The sequence below is a fragment of the Petaurus breviceps genome, unplaced genomic scaffold (assembly GCF_028583685.1).
Source record: "Petaurus breviceps papuanus isolate PSGF00001 unplaced genomic scaffold, PetGlider_PUasm1.0 90743, whole genome shotgun sequence".
In the NCBI taxonomy this organism is placed as follows: Eukaryota; Metazoa; Chordata; class Mammalia; order Diprotodontia; family Petauridae; genus Petaurus; species Petaurus breviceps.
This window is the reverse complement of record NW_027187332.1, coordinates 9,598,017-9,622,958: the sequence shown is the minus strand read 5'-3', so window position 1 is coordinate 9,622,958 and position 24,942 is coordinate 9,598,017. Positions and strand designations below refer to the sequence as shown.

General features: G+C 34.8%; 1 protein-coding gene across 1 annotated transcript in view; it reads right to left on the bottom strand.

Moving 5' to 3' along the window:
• Window positions 1-24,942, bottom strand: part of GPC5 (glypican 5) — a 1,030,830-nt gene that overhangs the window by 502,217 nt on the left and 503,671 nt on the right. Inside the window, exon 6 of the mRNA XM_069067362.1 lies at window positions 11,241-11,374. Within this exon, the coding sequence (XP_068923463.1) occupies window positions 11,241-11,374 (134 nt within the window). The remainder of the gene's footprint in view (window positions 1-11,240; window positions 11,375-24,942) is intronic.

Below are 24,942 nucleotides of genomic sequence, written 5' to 3'. Positions count from 1 at the left end.
AGATAGATAGATAGATAGATAGATAGATAGATAGATAGATAGATAGAGGAAGGCATTTGGTTTCATAATCCTAGTACATTCAAGTGATGCTGAGTAATCCTGACACCATTTCAATGCTTTCCCTATTTTGAACACATTAATTTCAGCAATTTCTTTGTCATCAGCATAGTTCATACTTGACATTTTGAGTTTACCACTATCTTATTTAATATAGTGTATAACAAATTCATTTGCTCTAATAGAGGATGACTTCATAAAGTACTTCGACTTCTGCTCTACTGCACTCATCTCTTTAACCCATGCAATTTCACCTACCCTGCTAAATGCCAACTTCCACCAAATATTTGGCAAATTGTGGTATTCCCAACAATATCTGATAATCAACTCTGTTTGGAAGGGGGTGGTGGAGGCAAGATAATCATGATATAGCTCCCACAAAATGGAAATGCAGCAAAGCTATGCTCTTTCCATTATTTTTTCTTCATCAGTAAAACAGCAGTTCAAGAGATTTAAATAGCATGGCCTTTTTGACATAGAAAAATCCATATTTCTACATTTTTCTACCTTTTTCTCAACCTCAAAAAGCTCTCCAACATTTTAAATTATTTTCCCTAAAACTTGTGACACTCTCTATTACACATCCACCCACTCATGCATACATTCAAATCTCCTTAATTGGCACATGCTTAAATAGGATGCTTGGCTAATTGGAATGCTTGCTGGAGAACAGATGGGGCATTGGTGTTGAGACTCTGTCTTAATTTATTGTCCTGGGGTTTTCCTAATTACCCACTTAATTGGCACAGCCACACCACTTTGAAATAATAATGTACAGCTAATTATCACCCATTTAAGCCTGCTAATAGTTTGCTTCTTACCAACTAAATTCAAGGAACCAAGGAGGGAAAGGGATCTGCCATGGGGAAATCATTCTGCCTGGGCTGGTTTAGACAGCTGCATCAGTGCAATGCAGTTTACAGCTGCACTAACTTGGTTTCTCTCTATAAAACAAAAGAGTTAGCCTCACTTGCACTGGTTAAAAGAATACTGCTTCTTCCTTTCCCTCCTTCTCCAACCTTTGATGAAACTTGGAACTGGCCTGGTGCTTCAGTTAAAGGAGTAGGATCAATAACTCAGCTTTTCAATTAGCTCATCATTAGCATATTGTATGGAAAGGATAAATTAGGGGAGATGGAATAAATTCAATTACATCCCCAAGGTGCAGTGTTAAAGAATTCAGTTCAATTGCTGGGAAGGAAAAGTCTTCCAGCTTCTAAGTTGCAGGGAACCTGGCCTAGTTAATGAATGCGCCCAGTACAGCAGTTAGTGCCAAGCAGAGGTTTTAATAGATGATTACACTTCTAATGTTAGGAGCAAAGGAGAGGAGAAGGAAGGCAAAGAAAACAATGGGACACAACAAAAGAATTAGACTGGGAAATAAGAAAAAACAAATAGGAAAGGGAAGGAGCAAAAAAAAAATCCATAAAGAATATTAATAAGTAACTTTGAATTGGAAAAGAAGATTTCTGCACAGAGATAGAATGTATTCCTAGAATGCCCACCTTGGAAACTTTTTATATTCAGAGCATGTGTTGAATCCAGTACTTTTGCAACCTCTCTATTACCTCCCACAAATTCAGTTCTTTGAAAGCCTTCAGTTAATGGGAACAACAGATTTAACTAAGTCTAAAAAAGATGGTAAACTCTGGTTTTTGAATGAAATTTGTGACCACATTACAACTCACAAACTTTTAAAAAATTATTTATTTTTTTGCCAAAAAGGATTGTTATCAGTTGCATGTGTATGTATGTGTGTGTGCATGTGTGCTCTGTGTATGTATGTGTGTGTGTGTCTGAATGACTGATGGTTTGAAAGAGGAAGATGCATGGACATATCTTGTGAACATCATAAGAATGGTTTTGTCAAAACCATTTCTTGGACCACTCAAATTGACTTCCTAACTGGAAGAATATTGTGGTTTTGCTAAAGTGTAGGAAACAGAAGAGAGAATAGAGTCCATTTTGCTTGCAGGGGAAGTGAAGGAATATGAGAAAGTGGGATAACTGGGGAACCACTAAGCTTTGGGAAAGGGAAAATAGCAATTCTAGATGGTGTATCATTATTCCAAAGCAGGTATTATGGATAACATTCAGGTCTATCTGAGCCACATTCTTCCAAAGCAAGGCTCAGGATTCAGGATTCTTTTTAAAGGAAAAGAAAATCCTTTTTAACAATATAAATGGATATATGACCTAGATATAAAAAGAGAAATTACAAGAAAATGAAATATATTATCTATAAAACTTATGGAAGGTGAGCAATTTATGAGGAAACAAGAGATAGAGAAGAGTGAGAGGTGTAAATGGATAATTTTTTACACTAAATTAAAAAGGTTTTGAAGAAATAAAATAAATGTAGCCAGGATCAGAAGAAAGGCAAAAAAAAAAGGGGAAAAATTATAGATAGATTCTCAGATAAAGATCATATATCTCAATTATATAAAGAATTTTGTCAAATCTAAATAAATACAAATTATTCTCCAAATGATAAATGGTTACAAGATACGAGTAGGCAGTTTTCCAATGAAGAAATCAAAACAATTGATAATCCTATAAAAATGTTCTAAATCATTATGGATTAGGGAAATGCAAATTAAAACAATATTGTGATATCATTTACACCTATCAAATTGACTAAAATGATTAAAGAGGAAAGCAAAAAATATTGGAGGGGATGTAGAAAAAATTGAGATACTATTTCACTGCTAGTGGAATTGTGAACTGATTCCATTTTGGAGAGCAATCTGGAATTATGCTGAAAGAATTATTAAACTGCTTATGCCCTTTGACCCAGCAATACCATGACTAGGTCTGTTTCCTAAGATGATTAGAGAAAAATGAAAAGAACCTATATATTCTAAAATACTTATAACAGTTCTTTTTGTGGCAGAAAAGAACTGGAAATTGTGGGATGACCATCAATTGGGAAATGTCTAAACAAATTGCGCTACATGATTGTGATAGAATTCTATTGTACTATAAGACATGATGAGTTTGATAATCTTAGAAAAACATGGATAGACTTGCACAAAATCATGACAAGCAAAATGAGCAGAACCAAGAGGACACTGCATACACTAATAACAATATTGTTTTAAGAATAACTTTGAATGAATGAGTCATTTTGACTATTACAAATATTTTAATTAATTACAGAGGCTATATGAAGAAAGATAATACCCAGAGAAAGAACTGACAAATAAAAATATGTATAGAATGATTATATATGTATATATACATAATTATGTGTATGTATACACATACACACAAGCCTAATGGTAGACATCTCTAGAATGGGGATATGGGGGTGGGAAGGGAAGAAAAAAGGGGGAAAGGAAGTTGCATGATAACTTTATTATGGATTTGCAGTTTCAGGTACAATCATATCTTTTTTCTATTCTACTAAGTAATGGAAATGTTTGTTTTATTAAGGAAAATTTAAAGAAAAAAAGGAAAATAAAATTTACTTCTGATTGTATAGGAAGATATTAATCAGAAGATTTATGTTCTGAGGTTCTAATTACAGCTCCACCATCTACTAACCTTGGCCCCAGGGACAAATCACTGAATGTCTCTGTGCCTCTATTTTATCATATATGAAATGTAAATTACAATTCCTGCTCTCTCCAATCCATAGAGTTATTCTCAGGATCAGATGAGATCACGTATGGGTAAGAGTTTTGAAAAGCATAAAATGCTAAATACATGTAAGATATTATTATGTTATTAGTCTTCAGCCCTCTCCTATAGTGACCATCTCAGTCTCTCAACTTTTCAATTAGAATCTCATGCTAATTTATTCTATAAATGGCTATCTACTTAAAAATCCCCCCTTCTTTTTCTGCTACTGTTTCCTATATCTTTGTTCTTATCCTATATGTACAGCAATCCTAGGAGCTAAGTACTATAGGACAGTGATGTCAAAATCCAATAGAAACAAATCCCTGCAGACCCACATTGACTTAGAAAACCACAAACTAACAGTATCCATGTTGTATCATATTTTATTTATTTGGTTAATCATTTCCCAAGTACATTTTAATCTGGTTAAGGCCCCAAATAGGAGTATTGTTGCCACATGTCACAAAAGACCTTGAGCTTTTCTATAGGTAATATTATTTCAAATTTGCAAATAAGATAAATAGGAATCAGAGAGAGTAAAAATTTGCTAGTGGTCACAGACAGTTAAGTGTCAGAGGGGAGGCTAAAATCCAGATATTTCTGATTCCAAATTCAGCATTCTTTTTACAAGAAGCAGGATTTGTACCCAATGAAGACGCAATATAGGCCATGTTCCTCCCCTACAGAAACATGACTTCTGCATTCCTGGGACTTAAAGCCTGATTAAGGAGAAATTTAATTATACTGTTCTTAAGAACATCCCTGTTGCTATCACCTACAAAGTTTTAGGGCATTCTTTGCCATTCTACAACCTCAGCACTTGGCTAACCACCTTCCCTCTACTTTAACCTCCATCATCATGCTTGGGAAATTCAGTTTCTGTGAATGATGATCCTTCTAATATCCTTATTCACCAAGGTCATCTTCCATGATTCCCACCTGCATTCTGCTGCATTCACCTAAGGAGATGGTCATATCTTTACCACTACAGGGAAAATCTTGAACGCTAACTTTGGTCACAACTTCCCATGCTTCTATCACTACCATTGCCTTACTATATACCCCAATCTGTTTTTAATTTCTTATTAAAACTCTGAGTCCCTCAGTCTTTAATTCTCCACTTATCATCACTATTCTGGCTTCATTTCTTTGACTTCACATTCCTCAATCTACAATAGGTCAATTGAGCAAACTATTGAGCTACATTGTTTATATGTGATTCCATATATTATTACTCTAATAACAGTTTTTCTAAGTCTTCTCTTAGTCTTTTTCTAAGTCTTCTCTAGTCTGAAGCTCACTTTCCTCCATCACACAGATGGCTTTGCTTCCTACTATTTCCCAAGAATAATTAGACTGGGGCTCTAGGAGGTGCAGTGAATAGAACACCCACCCTGGAGTCAGGAGGAGCTGAGTTCAAATCCAGCCTCAGACACTTGACGCTTACTAGCTGTGTGACCTTGGGCAGATCACTTAACCTCAACTGCCTTGCCTTCCCCCCTCAAAAAAAACAAGAATAATGAGACCATCCATTATGAGTTATTCCATCTCTTATTCAATAAGGCCCCAAATTTCAGTATGTCTTAATTAAGAGGTGTCAAACATAGCTGATAGACTGCATTTAGAATTAGAGTGTGGCCTGAATCAGATTAAATGTAATTGGGAAATATTTAACACAATAAACAAAAGTACAATAAAACATAAGTACTACTACATTTTAAAACTAAGGTATATGCAGCTCACAGAGATCCAAGCTTTCATTGGCCCATTTCTATGTGAGTTGACATCACTGCTTTAACCAACTCAATGCCCTCTCCTTTGCCTTTGCCTTAGAAGATGGGGTGACTTTCTTCCATGGAAAAGTCCCTGCACTTGTTATTGATCTCATCCAATCAAGTTTTCTCTGGGAAGTCACTCCATTTATTACTTCAATCTTCATCATCTTTAATAATTTCCTCATTTCAGGCTTTTTCTTCAATGACTAAAAACTTGCAAATTTTTCCCTCATACAACCTTTCATTTATCTTTTAATTCCTTCAAGTGATGGTCTTACCTCTCCCCTGTACTTCAATGCAAAATTCTAGAAAGAGTAACTTCTACTTTCTCACTATTAATTTTTTTCTCACTAACTCATTTATAAAAGCCAGATCATCTATCTTCCACATGATCTACTATAAGAAAGCTCACCCAGGTTAATTACTTCTTAATTGCCGAAGACTATGACCTTCTCTTACCTTCCTTGGCCTTTTTGTACATTTGAAACTCTTAACAATCCCCTAGCATAGTGGATTCTCTCTGATACTTTAATTCCCAAGACATTACTTTCTCTAGTCCCATTCTTTTTACTTCAGTTGTAAACCCACACCACCGGCTGTCCATTGAATATCTCTTCCTGAATGACCTACTGGGAAACTTACTATGTAAAACTCAACTCATGATCCTTCCTTTCTCCCAAACTCTCACTTTCCATGGCTGTCACTGACAATATAAACCATAACAAATCTACCATTTCTTTCAATATATTAGCAAGGAGGATTTTTTCTTAGTCTAATGATTTTAACCCATTCCGAACAGTTAGGAGCTATTATATTATCTCTGATTTATCTTAGGTTTCATCTTGCTATGACTTTTGTTCTTTTTTTCCCAGTTTAAAGATTTTTCTCTTAGGCAGAAAAAAAGAAGCAAAATAAGTATTTTTGCCTTCTCCCTATCTTCCATCATCATCCTATCTCTCCACGTTTGACAATCCATTCTTTCACCTCTATACTTTCACTAATAAAATATCAAAAACACTTTTTTAAATCTTTAGCTTGCCTCAGTAGTCTCAACTCATTTTGAATTTCTGTTTTCCAGATACTATTTTTGATGGACCATATTATGCTTTTGTATTCCTTTTCCATTATCTGACCTTGCTTCCTTTTCTATATATGTCTTTTTAAAATTAAAAGTGGTCAATCAGTTCCCTAGGCATAAATATCCTTCCCTTTTCAATTATTCATAAGAATTTTTCTTTTTGTCTTCAGAATTTCACATATTGAAAATATCCCATTCTTTTGGTCTGTCTTACAAGACCAGGAGATATTATCTATCTTTTTTCTGAACCCTTTGAAATATGTTCTCCTAAAGCATAAGACTGAAAATCTAAGGATGTCTTTCTTCACCTCTATCATAGATTCTAAATGGAATGTTCACTCCCTCTCTCCTGTCACACCAAGGACCCCTTCTTTTCCACTTCAACTTTAGCTAGTCCCTTCTTTTTGGTGAAAATTAGGTATAGGTTAGTAGTTATTTTTACTGGTCTTTCCACCTTTTGAAGGATTATATTATAGTTATCATGCTTCTGAACCAAATTTCAAAAAATCTTTATCCAGTTCCTTTCTTTCCAAGTGATCTGTAGTATACTTGGCTAACAATTTTGTTTGCTTCTTCTCCTACTCATCTTTCCCTAAATGTACATTTAACTCTTGTTTCTCAGTTTCTTCCATGCTTATGTTATTCATATACAAAATGCTCCTTCATCCCCTACTTTTGTAAAATTTAACCTACCAAAATCATATGCCAGTTATGAGTTCTATCCCACTAAGCCTCAGAGTAATTAACAGATCAAATGTGCGTTATTGTACTGAGACATCTAGCTGACCTTGTTTGTTATTTATACTTTTTGCTTTTATACAGGCCTATCTGAGTCTATAGGTTTTCTTGTTGCTTCATTTTTTGGATTTTTGATTCACAAATTTATGAATAGGCACTTAGGTGACATAGGGTATGATGAGTTCAAATATTCCTCCAGATATTAACTAGCTCTGTTACTCTGGTAGTCATTTAATGTCAGTTTCAGTTTATTTAAGTATTATATGTGAATAACAATATCACTGGGAGAATCAAATGAGAAAATGTTTATAAAGCACTTTGCAAATCTTAAAGTTCTGTAAATGTTAGATTTTATCATTATTACTATTATTTTAATTTTTGCCTTTCTTTCTGCAATGTGTATACCCTCTATGGCATCTACCTAATGGGATACATGAAGGCAGGTTTCTCTCTAACATATTCTTTCCAACTTAAAGTCTTTCTGATTATTTTGTTAGATTTTAGATAAATGCATTTTAGTATATATTTTTATATGTGCTAGATCTCTGATTGAGTCCATAATTCCTATATTGGAAGCTGTAGTCAAGAAATACAAATTTTCTTTTCAGATGCAATATTCTTGACCATTTGTACAGTTCTCAAATATGCAAATCCACCATAACTTTCTGCAGCCCTTATATTTAATCACCAGTAGTGAAACAAATGTCACCTGTGCCCCCAGTTCTTCAAGGAAGAGAAAGGATGACAGAACAAGTATTTATTAAGCATAGGTACTATGTTAAGCACTTTACAAATATAATTGATCCTCACAACAGCCTTTTGAGGTTGCTGTTGAGTTGTTTTAATCATGTCCAACTTTTTTATGAGTCCATTTGGGGTTTTCTTTGGCAAAGATATTGGAGTGGTTTGTCATTTCCTTCTCCAGTTCATTTTATAAATCGGGAAACTAAGACAAACAGGGTTAAGTGACTTGCCCAGGGTTACATGGCTATTAAGCATCTGAGGTCAAATTTGAAATCACATCCTCCTGACTCCATGGCAGTCTCTATATCCACTGCACCTCCTAACTGTCCTACCCATCGAGGCAGGTGCTATTATTATCCTGTTTTACAGTTGAGAATACTGAAGGAAACGGAGTTTAAGTAAATGGACCATGTAGGTAATAAGTGTCTGAGGCTCAATTTGAACTCAGTTCTACTCCAAGTGCAGTGTTCTATTCACTGTGCCACCTAGATGTCTTAATTTTTGGCTCAAGACTTCTGCCTCCTTAGAAATGCATTCTAGATTTCTTCTGGAATCTATCATTTATGTATGCCAAATATGAATGACCAAAAGATAGTAAGAGTCATCATTGAAAAACATAACCCTAATTTATTTTATTACGCTTATACAAAATTTGGGGCTTGAAGATTAAAAACTATTTAGTGGAGCTGAATATAATCTTACTCTCTCTTCAAAGATCATTGGTTTAAATTCACTGATAACATCGTTTTCCTTATCAGTTAGAAGATTGTTCTATATTGTAAAAAAAAAAAAAAGCAAAAGCCATATAAAAGTTGAGTTGATATTGTCCAATGTCACTATCCTCTCTACCCTGAGCTGAGATCCTAATCTTTCTTCTATCATCACATTACTCTATATACAGCATTAAAAAAAACCTCCTTTGTTACCTCTGCCTTTCCTTGTCTGACTCATTTCATACACTGATTTAGAATCCCTGATTTTCTTTTTCCTTGAGGGATCTTTCCATTGTTCAGTAGACATCCTCTATTACAACTCTTGCTTCATTTTCTATGAACATCTTTTTTTTAAAGAATATCTATTAGCCAACACCCATATTATAGTTCCATACATATAATTTTCTTCCTCTTTTTGTTTTTTTGGTGGGGGGCAGGGCAATTAGGGTTAAGTGACTTGCCCAAGGTCACACAGTTAGTAAGTGTTAAGTGTCTGAGGTCACATTTGAATTCAGGTCATCCTGACTCCAGGGCCAGTGCTCTATTCACTGTACCACCTAGTCATCCCCATATAATTTTCTTTAAAGTTTTCTTCTCCATTGTAATCACTAGTTTTTGTGCTATGAGAATTTCATTAATGAAAGTATCTCATACAGCTTGGATTCATTTCTTCTGCATAATCTTCAGTTCTGGATTTCTGAACTGAAAGCTACTTTAAAAATCTGGATGTGTGTGAGACTATTCATTGTCTATTCTCTCCTCCCCCACTTACCACCTCATATCCATCCTAGATTGTAAGATGTAGTTGTCACAGGTTCTCTCGTTTCAATTTGAATGACTAGTGATACATTATTGCCAGAATCAGGTCTCAAATAATATTTCTCCTTGTTACATTCTCCATACTTTCAGGAATGAAATTGTCATCAAGTCAATTCAATATATTATCCATTGCTCTCCACTTTTATGAGAGACAGACAGAGGGAGGGAGAGACAGAGAGACAGAGAGAGACAGAGACAGAGAGACAGAGAGAGAGACAGAGAGACAGAGAGAGAGAGAGAGAGAGAGAGACAGAGAGAGACAGAGAGAGACAGAGACAGAGACAGAGACAGAGAGAGAGAGACAGAGAGACAGAGAGAGAGAGAGACAGAGAGACGGAGACACAAAGAGGCAAAGAAAGCTCAAGTAGATTGTGCATAAAGTTACCTCCAACCCTTCACGCCCTCAAATACACTCCACAGTACAGTGGAAAAGTACACACAGTACAGTGAGAAAGAATTATACATTTCCTCAACTCTTTACATACTTATTTTTGCTTTCTGATTAGGTAGTCTTCAGTATACTCCAATTACAATATCACTCCTATTTCTCTTTCCATTAACTATTATTTCTCTATGCCCTGCCCCCACTCCTAACCCTCTTCAATATCCTCTCATCTTCATGGTATTTATGATCATTCCACCATTTCTTTTATCTAATTTTTTCATTTTGAATAAATAAAACTTTTTATAATCCGTTTAGTCATGAGCCTCATCTGTCCTTGCACTGAACCTGAGTTGAATAGATACCTCCTTCTGTCAAAGTCTTTAGATCACTTTGTTTTTTACCCATGCTCTGCACATTTTTGTAGTGCCACCTAAGGCTCAATGCTTTATTGCAGCCCCTTTTCGTGGATTCTGTCTCCTCGGAATTACTGGTCTTTTCCACTTATATTCTTTATTCTATCTCCTACCTGCTTTCCTCTATGCTATCTGACTTTGTGCTATAGACAACTTTGGTTTTAAGCCCTGAAGAAACTCAGTCCTTATCCTTTTGCTGTTGAGATTTCTGTTTAATAAGAGATGATCCTGTGAAACTGTTCTGATACAGCTAGTAATTTCACATGTAAAATAAGTGATAACAAAATGCACATTAATTTTAAGCAAACAATGTTTATCCTTTCTAAGTCAATTTATATCATTTTGGTTCCATTCAATAAGCATTTATGGAATGGTTATGTAAGCTTTACTCTGCGTGAGGCAATGTGGGGGTCATAAAGATAAACAAGACGTAGGCACTGACCTCAAGGAGATCATTATGTAGAGAGAAAAATAATATGGTTTATTACTACAAAAGGTCAAATTAGACACATGCAAAAGAAATGCAAAGTACAATGGAAAAACTGAGAAAGAGAAGAATTTCTAATCAAATTTGTACAGTAGTTTCCAGAGAAAACATCAATAACTTAAATTCTTAACCAACCATGGTTTTCATATTCCAAAGCTTTATCTTGAAATGAAATGATATACTAGCTATCTCCTAAAGCTAAACCTAGATTTTTCAAAAAGGCCCTATTCTAACTAATTAATGAAACAGGTTTGTTTGGTTTTTTTGTTGGTTTTAGAAGCTGGATTGATTTTATTCTCTTTTTTTCTCTTCTGGTGCATTTCATTTTTTTTTAACGTGGTCTATTCTGTTGTAAAATTAATGGCTTACTTTCTTCTTTCTTTCTGGTTGTAAAACTAATGTCTTACTTTCTTCTGCTGGCAAGGGTTTCTTCACCGTCTCTTGAAGAGATCTTCATTCCTTGCTTATCTTTGCTCTGATCAAGAGAACAACCAGGGGTTTGTGTAGGTGTTCTGACAGGAGGACCACAGATCTTGTTCACCTTTTTAAAAGAAATCAATTAGGAAAAGTTAGTAATAGGGTCTTTGAGGAATTTTCAGCCCCCATCTGTACCATCTCCTCCAATTATTCACTCAAGTAGGAAAGCACAGACCTGCCTATATTGTTAGGTCTTTATTCATATAAGGCTCCAAACACAGAATTTTGATGACATTTTCAAACTAAATGCATTTCATTGACAAATGGCAATAGTGAAAAATTCATATTTGATGTGATTCTCCCATAGTGCTTAGCACCATCCATAAAGAAAAATTAAACAATAGTTTTTGGATGATGTTGGCAGTGATGTGTATAAAGGTATTTAGGTAACAAATTAAAAATAAATGAATTGATTGGCATGTAGAAGAAACCTAGGAAAAGGCCACACAGTTTAATGTTTCTATAAATTAAATAATGAAATAAAGTTTTAGGATTAAGATTTTTTGTACTATTTAATATGTGTAAAAGATAGGTTAGATATTAAGAGAAATTAGGTAATGGACTTGTGATCGCTGACGTAGCAAATGCCTGGTAAGAAAAACCCACTTTACCAATGGAGACTTCCAACTTAAAATCTTCAAGAGTTGCTTCTCTAGGAAACTTTACTGAAATGCTAAGTGACTTGCCCAAGTTTAAGCAGTCAGGATATGTCACATGCAGCACTTCAATCCACATCTTGCTGGTTTCAAAGTTTGCTCTACCTGCTATACTTCATTGCCTACAAAATTAAAAGATTTAGGATTTCACCAAATACAGATAATACCTGAGTACTCATGGTATACAAATTGGACTTCGCTACTATACTGTGTAGTATTCACAAGGTACTGTGGTAAGAAACAAATAAGTAAATAAAAAACAAATCCATTTTCTAGTAGTGTAAGTTGTCTGGAATTATTTAGTTGGTTCCTCAAATAACAGACACATTTTTTCACTGGGTCTGTATTAAAATCCTTTCTTGTTTGATAGGCTCTGTGAGAATTTAAATCTATCTGGTCTAGCCTTTGAGAATAAAGGATTATTCCCATGGCACAATGAGGCATTAGGGTAGAACCTTAGTGAAAAATGTATAATGTATGCAATATCTGTTTGTGTATGTATGTATATGTGTGTATGTGTATGTGTGTGTGACACTGCAATTCATATAAAAAACCACTGTATAATTAAGTAGTTTAAAATAAGTCAATGAGGGAAAACAATATATTTAAAAGAGAAACCTACATCAATTAGACTGTTGGTTCTAAAAGGAAGGTCATTCAGGCAAAGGTGATCTTATTTATGACCTGGATTTGTATAAATAAGTAAGCAGGGGTGGCTAGATGGCACAGTGAATATAGCACCAGCCCTAGAATCAGGAGGACCTGAGTTCAAATCCAGGCTCAGACACTTAACAGTTACTAGCTGTGTGACCTTGGGCAATGCCTTTTGCCCTCCAAAAAAAGGCAATAAATAAATGAATGAATGAATAAGGACTAACTGAAATTGAGTTTGAAAATTAAACAGTCTGGAGTCAAATTTAAAAGAATATGTCATTTTCTAATTGATAAATGTTTAAAGGATATGGACAAGAAGTTTTCAGGTAAAGAAATCAAAGCCATATATAGTCACACAAAAGAATGCTCTAAGTCACTACTGATTAGAGAAATGCAAATTAGAACAACTGTGAGACACCAATCTTACACAGGTCAGATTATCCAATATGATAAAAAATGAAAATTATGGATACTGGAGAGGATATGGGAAAACTGGAACACTAGTACACTGTTGGTAGAGCTGTGAAATGATCCAGCTATTCTGGAGAGCAATTTGGAACTATGCCCAAAGGAATAAAAATTTGTCAATACTCTTTGATGCAGCAATACCACTGCTGGAGGGGCGGCCAGGTAGCACAGCGAGTAAGAGCACTGGCTCCAGTGTTGAGAAGACCTGGAGATCGAATTCCGGGCTCAGACACTTAGCACCCACCCAGAAACACCTGGCCATATAACCTTGAGCAAGTTACTTAACCCCAATTGCTTAGGGGCAGCCAGGTGGCTCAGCGAGTAAGAGCAACGGCTCCAGTGTTGGGATGACCTGGATCAAATCCGGGCTCAGATACTCAGCACCACATCCAGAAATAACTGGCCGTGTAACCTTGAGCAAGTTACTTAACCCCAATTGCTTTAAAAAAAAATACCACTGCTGGGTCTATATCTCAAAGATATCCCAAAAAAGGGGGTAAGGACCTACTTGTACAAAAAACTTTTTGAAGCTTTTTTGTAGTGACTAAGATTTGGGAATCAAGGGGATGCCCAACAATTGGGGAATGATCAAATGAGCTGTGGTATATGATTGTGATGGAATATTATTGTGCTATAAGAAATGATAAGTAGTACGATTTCAGAAAAACCAAAAAGACTTACATGAACACCACAGTGAAGTGAGAAGAACCAGGAGATCATTGTACATAGTAACAACAATCTACAATGAAGAACTGTGATAAACTTAGCTATTCTCAGCAATGCTATGATCTAAGACAAACATGCTATCTGTCTCCAGAGAAAGAACTGATATTGTTTGAATACAGTCTGAAGTGTACTATTTTTCGCTTTATTTTTTCCTTCCTTCCTTTCTCTTTCTTTCTTTCTTTCTTCCTTTCATTTATTTTTGGTTCTAGTCTTTTTGTACAAAATGACTAATACGGAAATGTTTTACATGACTGCACATGTATAACCTATAAGAGATTGCTTACTATTTCAGGGAGAGCATAGGAGAGGGAGGGAGAGAGATAGAATTCAGAATACAAAACAAAAAAATGTAAAAGAAATTATTTTAACATGTAATTGGGTGAAATATTACCATAAAAAATAAAATTAAACCGTTTTATCTGGAATCTACTGACATTCTCTAAAGCACAAGGATACAATTTAATGTCTCTTTTCATGAACTATTCTGAAAAAGTAGGGGGAAAAAGCTCTAATCTAAGATACTGCTACCATTCTACTTTGCTTGATTGATTGATTTATAGAACCATTATACTGTGAAGCTTTTACCAAGGTTCTTCTACAAATCAATAATAGTAGTTTATTTTATAATTCATTACCTAAACAATCTCCCTTATACAGATTACTCCAACATCATCCAGAAACTCTTATTAATTTTTTCTTCATGAAAACATTTTTATGAGATGTGGCAAAATCATGCTTACACAATGCATTTCTATTGTGAAGTTTTAAAATTTACACAGGCAGAGTGTTGTAAAATGGAAAGATCACCAGGTAAGGAGTTTAAAAGCCTAGGTTTTAGCACCAATTTCATGGGTGTTCTCAAATCAGCTTATATTGTAATAACTGCCTATTCTTAAACTTTCAGTGTGAGTATTTACACTTCATAAATTGACAAATGCTACATTTCAGGGTGTGCTATATTGTTTCATTGATTGTTGAGAGTCAAAAAATTGATAGAGAAAATGTTAATAATGAAGATTAAAATTAAAAGTGTGTTATGGAATCATTTTTTTAGGGGGGAGAGCTAATTGTTAAATATTTACCAGTACACCGCTGCCCAACTTTGTCACTAACCAACTGTGTTAATATTTATAAGTCATTTAAACCCTCTGGGTTGTAGTTTCCTCATTGCTAAAAATAACACACTGAACTAAATGATCTGTGAGTGGTCTTCCAGTTCTGAAAGTCTGTATTTTTGAAAAAGGGGGATCTATTGATTCATCAAAACAGAGTCAAACTGATTCATCAGAGAAGTTGAATTTCCCTACTAGTAAACTTTGTTAAAGCTCCTTTTCTTTGTTCATCTAGAATAAGATTCAACTTAAAAAAATCAACTATATCAATGGATTTATAATCTTGAATACTGGTTACAACAGTGCAAATTGTAAGATTGGGTTCCTTCTCATCTTGTGCTGTTTTTATCTATAACCAATCATAAATTCTAAAAAGGGTATCCATTCAACATACTGGTGACCTCTCTTGATCTCTTCATATTTTATAAGTATCAACAAAATGTATGAGTCACCCACAGTTTCTCCTTGTATTCACGATGTAATATAACTGTTTCATCTTTTTGGGTGATGGGGGTGGATGTATAGTCTAACTATCACTGGCCCTCTATCCCTCAGTACCCATCTTAATAAGCCTTTAACAACAATCACCCTCCTTTGTATCAATAAGCATAGATAAGCAAAACTGCTCTACATATTGGCTATATTAGGGAATCTACATCTCATTCTGCTTGTCTAGTCCATCACCACCCTCTGAGTAGATGGCAGCAATCTTCATTATTGGTCCTCTGGGGCTATGGTTTGTTATTCCATTGATCAGACTTCTTAAGTCCTTAAAAGTTATTTGTCTTGACAATGTTGTAAGCATTTTACAAATTAGTCTTCTAATTCTATTCAGTTTATTCTGTATTGGTTCATACAAATCTTTAGAGATTTCTCTAAATCTATTTGCTTTGTTGTTTCTTATTGCACAAAAATATTTCACTACATTTATATAAAGAGACAGTGAGCTGTGGTAGATAGAAATCTGGCTTTAGTACCAGGAAGATCTGGGTTTAAGTCCTACCTCTGTCACTTATCAGTCTTTTGAACTTAAGTGAGTCACTTAATTTTTCAATACTCTAGGCAACTCTCTAAGATCATAAGTCAGAAAAAAATATTTGATAATCTTTATCACTGAAATCATAGATTCAGTACCTATATCTATTAGTTATGCCTAACTTATATGTGTAAACCATTATATGTTCAGCTTTTCCCCAATAAATGGGTATCTCTTTTGTTCCCATTTCTTTCCTACAAAAAAAAAAGAGCATAATATTAAATATGTTTGTACTTATGGTCCTTTCTTTTTCTATTTTATATCTTTGGTAGTACTGAATGTCTCACTAATCAAAGGGTATATATGCATATTTAAGTAACAATAAAATGACATTGCTGGGAGGGGGCAGAGACAAGATGGTGGAGCAAAACCAGGGACTCACCTGAGCATGCCCATAAATTCCTTCAGTCACCTCCAAAAAGTGAAAATTTAAGAGGGGCAGAATACATTAGGAAACAGACTATGGCAGATTTCCAGCCCACCAACATGGAACATCTCCAGATAGGATTTATTGAGCATAGCGCACAGAGCATGTGAGCTGCGTCAGCACACATACAACCATAGCAGAGCTAAAGCAAGCCCAGGGAACTAATTCACCCACTTCAGTGGTGATTTCCAAACCTCTCACTGCAGGACAGGCGTCTGTCAGATCTGGGTAAGAGACAAGTACAGGACCTGTGATAGTGGCAGCAGCTACTCCTGGGGCTATCAGTCCATAGTTTAGATGTTTAAAAGTCACCTACCTGAACTTCTGGGAGCCGAGATGACAGAGTAAACCATAGGTGCTGTCATTCCCTCATTGCTGACCTTGAAAAACACAGAGAGTATTGCCCCAGGGTAAAATCCTGAAATGGTGGAACCAGTGGGAGGTTTGGAAGATCTATAGCTATGGTTGAACTGATGCTGAAGGGGACCAGTCCAGATGGGAGGTGACCCCAAGAAGTCCTACCTCAGTGGACCAGTGGGATATCTTGAACCCCAGGGGGGATGGAGCCAGGAAGTGCTAGTACCAGAACCCCAGGTGTGCCTTCACACAGCCAGGGGAATTGGGAGACTGTAGCATGGCATATTCCACCAGCAACAGAGCCTCCTGACCTCTAGCCCAGGGACAGCAAGATGGAGACATGAAGCAACCAGACCACCCCTCCCCCACACCTCATACTGTGAGCTTCAGTTTAACCCTGGGTAAACACAAAGTCCTGGCCTTGGTCTAGATCTCAGCACTCACTAACCAGCTCCCGCTCAGCACCAGGAGAGCTGCAGCATTATATAGACTCTAACTGACAGAACCAGGGGCCACAGCACACAAAGCCAGTAGCCAGGCCCCTAGCTCCCAGCACAAGAAGCATGGGTCAGAGCCCTCTATACCCCAGAAGCAGAGATCCACTTTTGAAGCCAGGAGATAGGCAATCACTATGGACAAAATCAAATTGGAAAAACAAAGACTATAGAATGCTATTACAGTGAATGGGAAGAAAAAAACTCACATTCAGAAGAGGACAATATTGATACTACACCCACATCTGAAACCTCAAAAGGGAATATGAACAGGTCTTAAGCCCAAAAAACATTCTTGGAAGAGCTCAAAAAAGGATTTTAAAAGCCAAATGACAAAGACAGAACAAAAATGGAACAGTTATTTAAAAAATACAATTGGTAAAATGGAAAAAAAAAATTCACTGAAGAGAACAACTCCTTAAAAAGTACAATTTGTCTAAAGGAAAAGGAGGTACCAAACCTAACTCGAGAAAATAAATCCCTAAAAATAAAAACTGGCCAAAAAGAAAAGGAATTTCAAAAACAAATTGAGGAAAATAATTCATTAAAAATTAGAATTAGATAAGTTGAAGTTAATAACTGTTAAGAGGCATTAAGAATCAGTCAAACAAAATCTAAAGAATGAAAAAGTAGAAGAAATCTAAAATATCTATTTGGGAAAACAACTGACCTGGAAAATAGATCCAGGAGAGATAATCTTAGAATTATTGGTCCACCAGAAAGCCATGATGAAAAAAAAAAAGAACCTGGACAGTATCTTCTAAGAAATCAAGGAAAACTGCCCTGAGGTCCTAGAACCAGAGGGTAAAATAGTTATTGAAAGAATCTACCAAATCCTGAAAGAGATCCAAAACTGAAAACTCCAAGGAACATTGGTGCCAAATTCCAGAATTATCAGGTCAAGGAGAAAATACTACAAGCAACCATAAAGAAACAATTCAATAGGGGTGGCCAGGTAGCACAGCGAGTAAGAGCACTGGCTCCAGTGCTGGGATGACCTGGATCGAATACCGGGCTCAGATACTCAGCACCACACCCAGAAATAACTGGCCATGTAACCTTGAACAAGTTACTTAACCCCAATTGCTTAAAAAAAAAAAAAAGAAAAGAAACAATTCAAATATTGTGGAACTGCAGTCAGGACCACACAGGACCTTGCAGCTTCTATATTAAAAGATCAGAGGGATTGGAATATGATATATCACAAGGCAAAGGAGCTTGGACCACAATTGAGGATCAACTATCTACCAAAACTGAACATAATCTTTCAGGCAAGGAGATGGATATTAATGAAATAAAAGACTTCTAGACCTTCCTAATGAAAAGGCCAGAGCTCAATGGAAAATTTGATCTTCAAATACAAGACTAAAGAGAGAAATAAAAAGGAAAATAGGGGAAAACACACACACCAAACACACAAAAAAAACCAAACTTGTTATTCAATAAGAGCAAACTGTTTACATCCCTATATGGGAGAAGGATACCTATTAATCTTGAGAATTGTATAACTATTAAGACATTTAAAAGTGACATACATAGATAGAGGGTGTGGGAAAAATTAACTGATGTGATGATAAATGAAACTAATTAAGGGGTACACAAGAGATTGTAATGGGAGAAGAGGAAAGGAGAAAGCAAAAAATGGTAAATGACATTACATGAAGAGGCACAAAAACTTACTATAGGAGAGAGAAAGAAGGGAGGGAGATAAGCATTGTATGAGTTTTACTCTCATTGATTTTGGTTCAAGGAGGGAATGACATACTCAGCTAAGTACAGGAATCTAATGTGAAGAGACACAAAACCTTATCTATAGTAGAGGAATAAAAGGGAGGGAATAGAGCATTGTTTGAGATTTACTCTCATCACATTTGGTTCAAGGAAGGAAATAACATACTTTGTTAAGATATAGAAATCTAACATGCCCTACAGACAGGAGGGAAAAAGGGAAATAAAAGGGGGGAGGTGGTTAGAAAGGAAAGAAGAAGCAGTATGGGAAAAGGGTAGGAAAAGAGAGAGGGATTGATTAGCAGGGAATATTGAGGGAGGCAGTGGTCAAAAGCAAAGCTCTTTTGAGGAGGGGAAAGGAGAAGGGAGAAATAAAAGCATAAACAGGGATGGGGGTAGAGAAATAGGATGGAGAGAAAGATACAGCTAGTAATCATAACTGTGAATGTGAATGGGATAAACTCTTCCATAAAATGGAGTTGGATAGCAGAACAGGTTAAAAACCATAATCCTACACTATGCTGTTTACAAGAAACACATCTGAAACAGGGGGATACCCATACAGTAAAAGTGAAAGACTAAAGTGGAATATACTATGCTTCAGCTAAAGTTTAAAAAAAAAAAGCAGGAATAGCAATTCTCATATCAGATGAAGCAAAAGCAAAAATAGATTTAATTAAAAGAGATAAGGAAGGAAACTATATCCTGCTAAAAGGCACCACTGACAACGAAGCAATATCATTACTAAACATATATGCACCAAGTGGTATAGCATCCAAATTCTTAGAGGAGAAGTTAAGGGAGTTAGAAGGAAAAAATAGATAATAAAACTAGACTAGTGGGGGAACTCAATCTCCCCTCTCTGAACTTGATTAATCTAACCTCAAAATAAAGAAAGAAGGAGGTGAAAAGAATTTTAGAGAAGGTAAATATGATAGACCTCTGGAGAAAACAAAATGGGGATAAAAGAAATATACCTTCTTCTCAGAGATACATGGCACATATACAAAAATTGACCATGTACTAGGGAATAAAAACCTCACAATCTAGTTCAGAAAAGCAGACATATTAAATTCAACTTTTTCAGCTCATGAAGCAATAAGAATTACATGTAAAAAGGGCCACAGAAAGATAAATTGGAAATCAAATAATCTAATCCTAAACAATGAGAGGGTCAAACAATAAATAATAGAAACGATCAGGGGCGGCTAGGTGGTGCAGTGAGTAAAGTGCTAGCCCCGGAGTCAGGAGGACCTGAGTTCGGTTCCGGCCTCAGACACTTAACACCCACACAAAAAAATAACTAGCCGTGTAACCTTGGGCAAGTTACTTAACCCCAATTGCCCTCCAAAAAAAATAATAGAAACAATCAATAACTTCATTCAATAGAATGACAATTACAAGACAACAGACCAAAATTTATGAGAGGCAGAGAAAGCGATTCTTAGGGGAAGTTTTATATCTGTCAATGCTTACATGAATAAAATAGAGAAAAAAGATATCAATGGATTGTGCATGCAACTGGAAAAAGCTAGAAAAAAAACAAATTGAAAATCCCAAATTAAATTCCATATTAGATATATTGAAATCCAAAGGAGATATTAATAAAATTTAAGAAAACTATTAAACTAATAAATAAAAGAAAGAACTGGTTTTAAGAAAAAAACAATAAAGTTGATAAACTTTTGGTCAATTTGATTTAAAAAAAAAGAAAGAAGAAAACCAAATTACCAGTATCAAAAATGAAAAGGGTGAATCTACCTCCAATGAAGAGGTAATTAAAACAATAATTAGGAATCATTTTGCCCAATTATGTGTCCATAAATTTGACAACCTTAGTGAAATGGATGAATATTTACAAAATATAAATGATCCAGATTAACATAAGAGGAAGTAAAATACTCAAATAAACCCATTTCAGAAAAAGAAATTGAACAACTCATTAATGAACTCCCCAGGAAAAAATCTCCAGGGCCAGATGGATTTACAAGGAAATTTTATAAAACATTTCAAAACAATTAGTTCCAATACTTTATAGACTATTTGGGAAATTGGTGAAGAAGGAGTCCTACCAAATTCTTTTTCTGATACAAATATGGTACTGATACCTAAATTGGGGAAAGCCAAAAGAGATAAAGAAAATTATAGACCACATTTCCGAATGAATATATAGATGCAAAAATTTTAAATAAAATGTTAGCAAAAATATTACAGCAACTTATCACGAGAATAATGCAATTTGATATACCTCATTATTCCAGTAATGCAAGGGTAGTTCAGTATTAGTAAGACTATCAGCGTAATTGATCATATCAACAACAAAACTAGTAGAAACCAAATTATTATCTCAATAAATGCAGTAAAAGCTTTCGAAAAAATATAACACCCATTACTATTAAAAACCACTGGAAAGTATAGGAATAAATGGAGATTTCCTTAAAGTAATTAGCATCTATCCAAAACCATCAGCAAGTATTATATGTAATGGGGATAAACTAGAATCATTTCCAGTAAGATCAGGGGAAGCAAGGATGTCCACCATCACTCCTGTTATTAAATTTGATACTAGAAATGTCAGCTATAGCTATCAGAGAAGAAAAATAAATTGAAGGAATTAGAACAGGCAAAGAAGAGACTAAGTTATCACTCTTTTCAGATGATATGATGACATCCTTAGAGAATCCTAGAGAATCAAGTAAAAAAACTACTTGAAATAATAAATAACTTTAGCAAAGTTGCAGGATATAAAACAATCATAAATCCTCACCATTCCTATACATTTCTAAGAAAACCCAACAGCAAGAAACAGAAAAAGAAATTCTATTTAAAGTTACTGTAGACATGATAAAATATTTGGGAGTCTACCTGCCAAAACAAACTCCAGAACTATCTGAACACAATTATAAAACAACTTTCACACAAATAAAGTCAGATCTAAGTAACTGAAAAACCATTAGTTGCTCATGGTTAGGCTGAGCTAATATAAAAAAATGACAATTTTACCGAAATTAATTATATATTCAGTATGATACTAAACAAACTACCAAAAATTATTTTACAGAGCTAGAAAAAAAATTATAACAAAATTCATATGGAATAACAAAAATCCAGGATATGAAGGGAATTAATGAAAAGAAATGTTAGGGAAGGTGGCCTAGCCATACCAGATTTTAAAGTGTATTATAAAGCAACAGTCATCAAAACTACCTGGTACTGGCTGAGAAATAGAATGGTAGAACAGTGGAATACATTAGGTACACAAGACACAGTAATCAATTACTATAGTAATCTACTGTTTGATAAATCCAAGACTACAGGTTCTGAGATAAGAACTCACTATCTGACAAAATCTGTTGGGAAAACTGGAAAAAAAATATGACAGAGACTGGGCATAGACAAATATTTTACACTGTATACCAAAATAGTCCAAATGAATTCACTATTTAGATATAAAGGCAGATACTATAAGCAATCTGGGAGAGAGAAATAGTTTACCTGTCAGATTTATGGAGAAAAGAAAAAAATTTATGACCAAACAAGAGATAGCATTAAAAAATGCAAAATGGATAATTTTGATTATATTAAATTAAAAAGGGTTTTTTTCAAACAAAGCCAATGTAACCAGTATTAGGAGGGAAACACAAAATTGGGAAAGAATTTTTACAACCAGTGTCTCTGATAAAGTCTAAATTTCTAATGTATACAGAGAACTGAATCTAATTTATAAGAATACAAGTCATTCCCCAATTGATAAATGGTCAAAAGATATGAACAGGCAGTTTTCAGAGTAAGAAATTAAAGATATCTATAATCATATGAAAAAATGCTCTAAATCACTATTGAATAGAGAAATGCAAATCAAAACAACTCTTAGGTACCACGTATCACCTGTCATATTGGCTAACATAACAAAACAGGAAAACAATGCTGGAGAAGATGTGGGAAAAATGAAACACTAATGCATTGTTGGTGAAATTGTGAACTGTTTTAACCACTCTGGACAGCAGTTTAGAACTACTGCCCAAAGGTCTATAAAAATGCACATACACTTTGACCCAGCAATACCTCTTCTAGGGCTATATCTCAAAGAGATCATACAAGTGGGAGGAGGACCCTTATATACAAAAATATTTATAGCAGCCCTTTTGTGGAGGCTTTAAAGAATTTAAAATTAAAGGAAACCCTTCAATTGGAGAATGGCTAAACAAATTGTGGTATATGAATGTAACAGAATACTATTGTGCTATAAGAAATTAGGAGCAGATGGGCTTCATAATAACCTGGAGAGACTTATATAAACTGATGCTGAGTGAGAGAAACAGAACCAGGAGAACATTGTACACCATTACAGACACATTGTATCTGTGATAACTAAATCTGATAGATTGAACTCATCTCAGCAATGCAAAGTTATAAAACAACTCCAAAAGACTCATAATGGAAAAGGCTATCCACATTCAGAGAAAGAATTACAGAGTCTGAATGCAGATTGAAGCAAACTATTTGCTCTCTCTCTCTTTCATTTGGCTTTGTTTTGTTTCTTCTTTCTTGTGGTTTGTTCCATTGGTTATAATTCTTCTTTACAACTTCACTAATTTTTAATGTGAAGGTATATGTAGAGCCTATATCAGATTGCATACTCCTATGGGTGGGGGAGGGGTTTAGGAGAGGAAGGGGGAGAAAATTTGGAACTCCAAAACTTGTGAAACTTAATGTTGCTAACTAAAAGTAAATAAACTTAAAAGAAAAAAAAATGATGCGCTTTTGCCCGCCATTTCTCATTGTCTAAAAAGGAGATTATTAGCTGAGGTAATATTGAAGGTCCTTGGGTTTCCAATTAGGTCAATTATTTCATATCACCTACATTTCATAGGAAATGCCAAAGATTATTCTTCCACAAATTTACTTTTTTTTCTGTATCAATATTAAGTCAATTAAATAGGAAATGTATAACTTCTGTTCACTATTTTTCTTCTTTGATACTGATTGTAACCATTGCTATAAAAAGCTAATGTTTCACTGCACTGAGGTAGCTAATTCATATATGACTCTCACAATGGTAAGTCATCATTTCTAGATGTTAAAATAAAATAAGTTTCTTTTTATGATATTATCAGGTACTTACCATACTCATTTACCAATATTTACTTTCTTCTTGAAGAAAGAATTCATGATGTATGAGGAGAGACTGATATACTCTATAAGCCTCTGGATTTTCTTGTTCATTACTTCCAGAGTACCATGGTGTAAAGTAAACATTTTTTTCATCCTTTCCCACATCTTCTGTGACATTGAAGTCACTAAATATTAAAGTATATGCTGATTTATTTGAAGCATTTTATCAAGTTCTTTGTAAAATTTCTCTACCTCCTTACTCTCTGCAAGAGATTTTGATGTCATGAGATAGAATTTTCTTCCACGTGGTCTTCTTAAAAAAAAAGTTTACCATTAACATTTCTTACATGAAGTATGGTGAACAAGTGACACATAACATTAAACTTCAATCAACTGTCAAGTATTTATTAACATTTAGTATGTGTCAGGCACTGTGCTAAGGGATGGGGAAGACAACATGTGTACATGTAAACATTAAAAAATAAACAAAAGAAATATAATGTAATTTTGAAGGAATGATACTAGCAGTTAGGGTAATCCAAAAAGGATTACTACAAAAGATGGTGCTTCAGTTCAAGGAAAATTTGAAGGAAACAAATCCTAAATTATGGGGGGTGAGGAGGAAATATATTATAGGCATGGCAGACAGCCAATGGAAGAAAATGGAGAGAGGAGATAGAGTACCACGTACAAGGAACAGTAAGAAGATCAGTTTGTCTGAACTGTAGTATAGGTGCAAAAGAGTGGTGTTTAACAAAACTGAAGAGGTAAATTGAGATCAAGTTATAAAGAACTTTAAACAGAAAACAGAAAAGTTCATATTTTATCTTAAAAACAACAGAGAAACATTAGAGTTTAT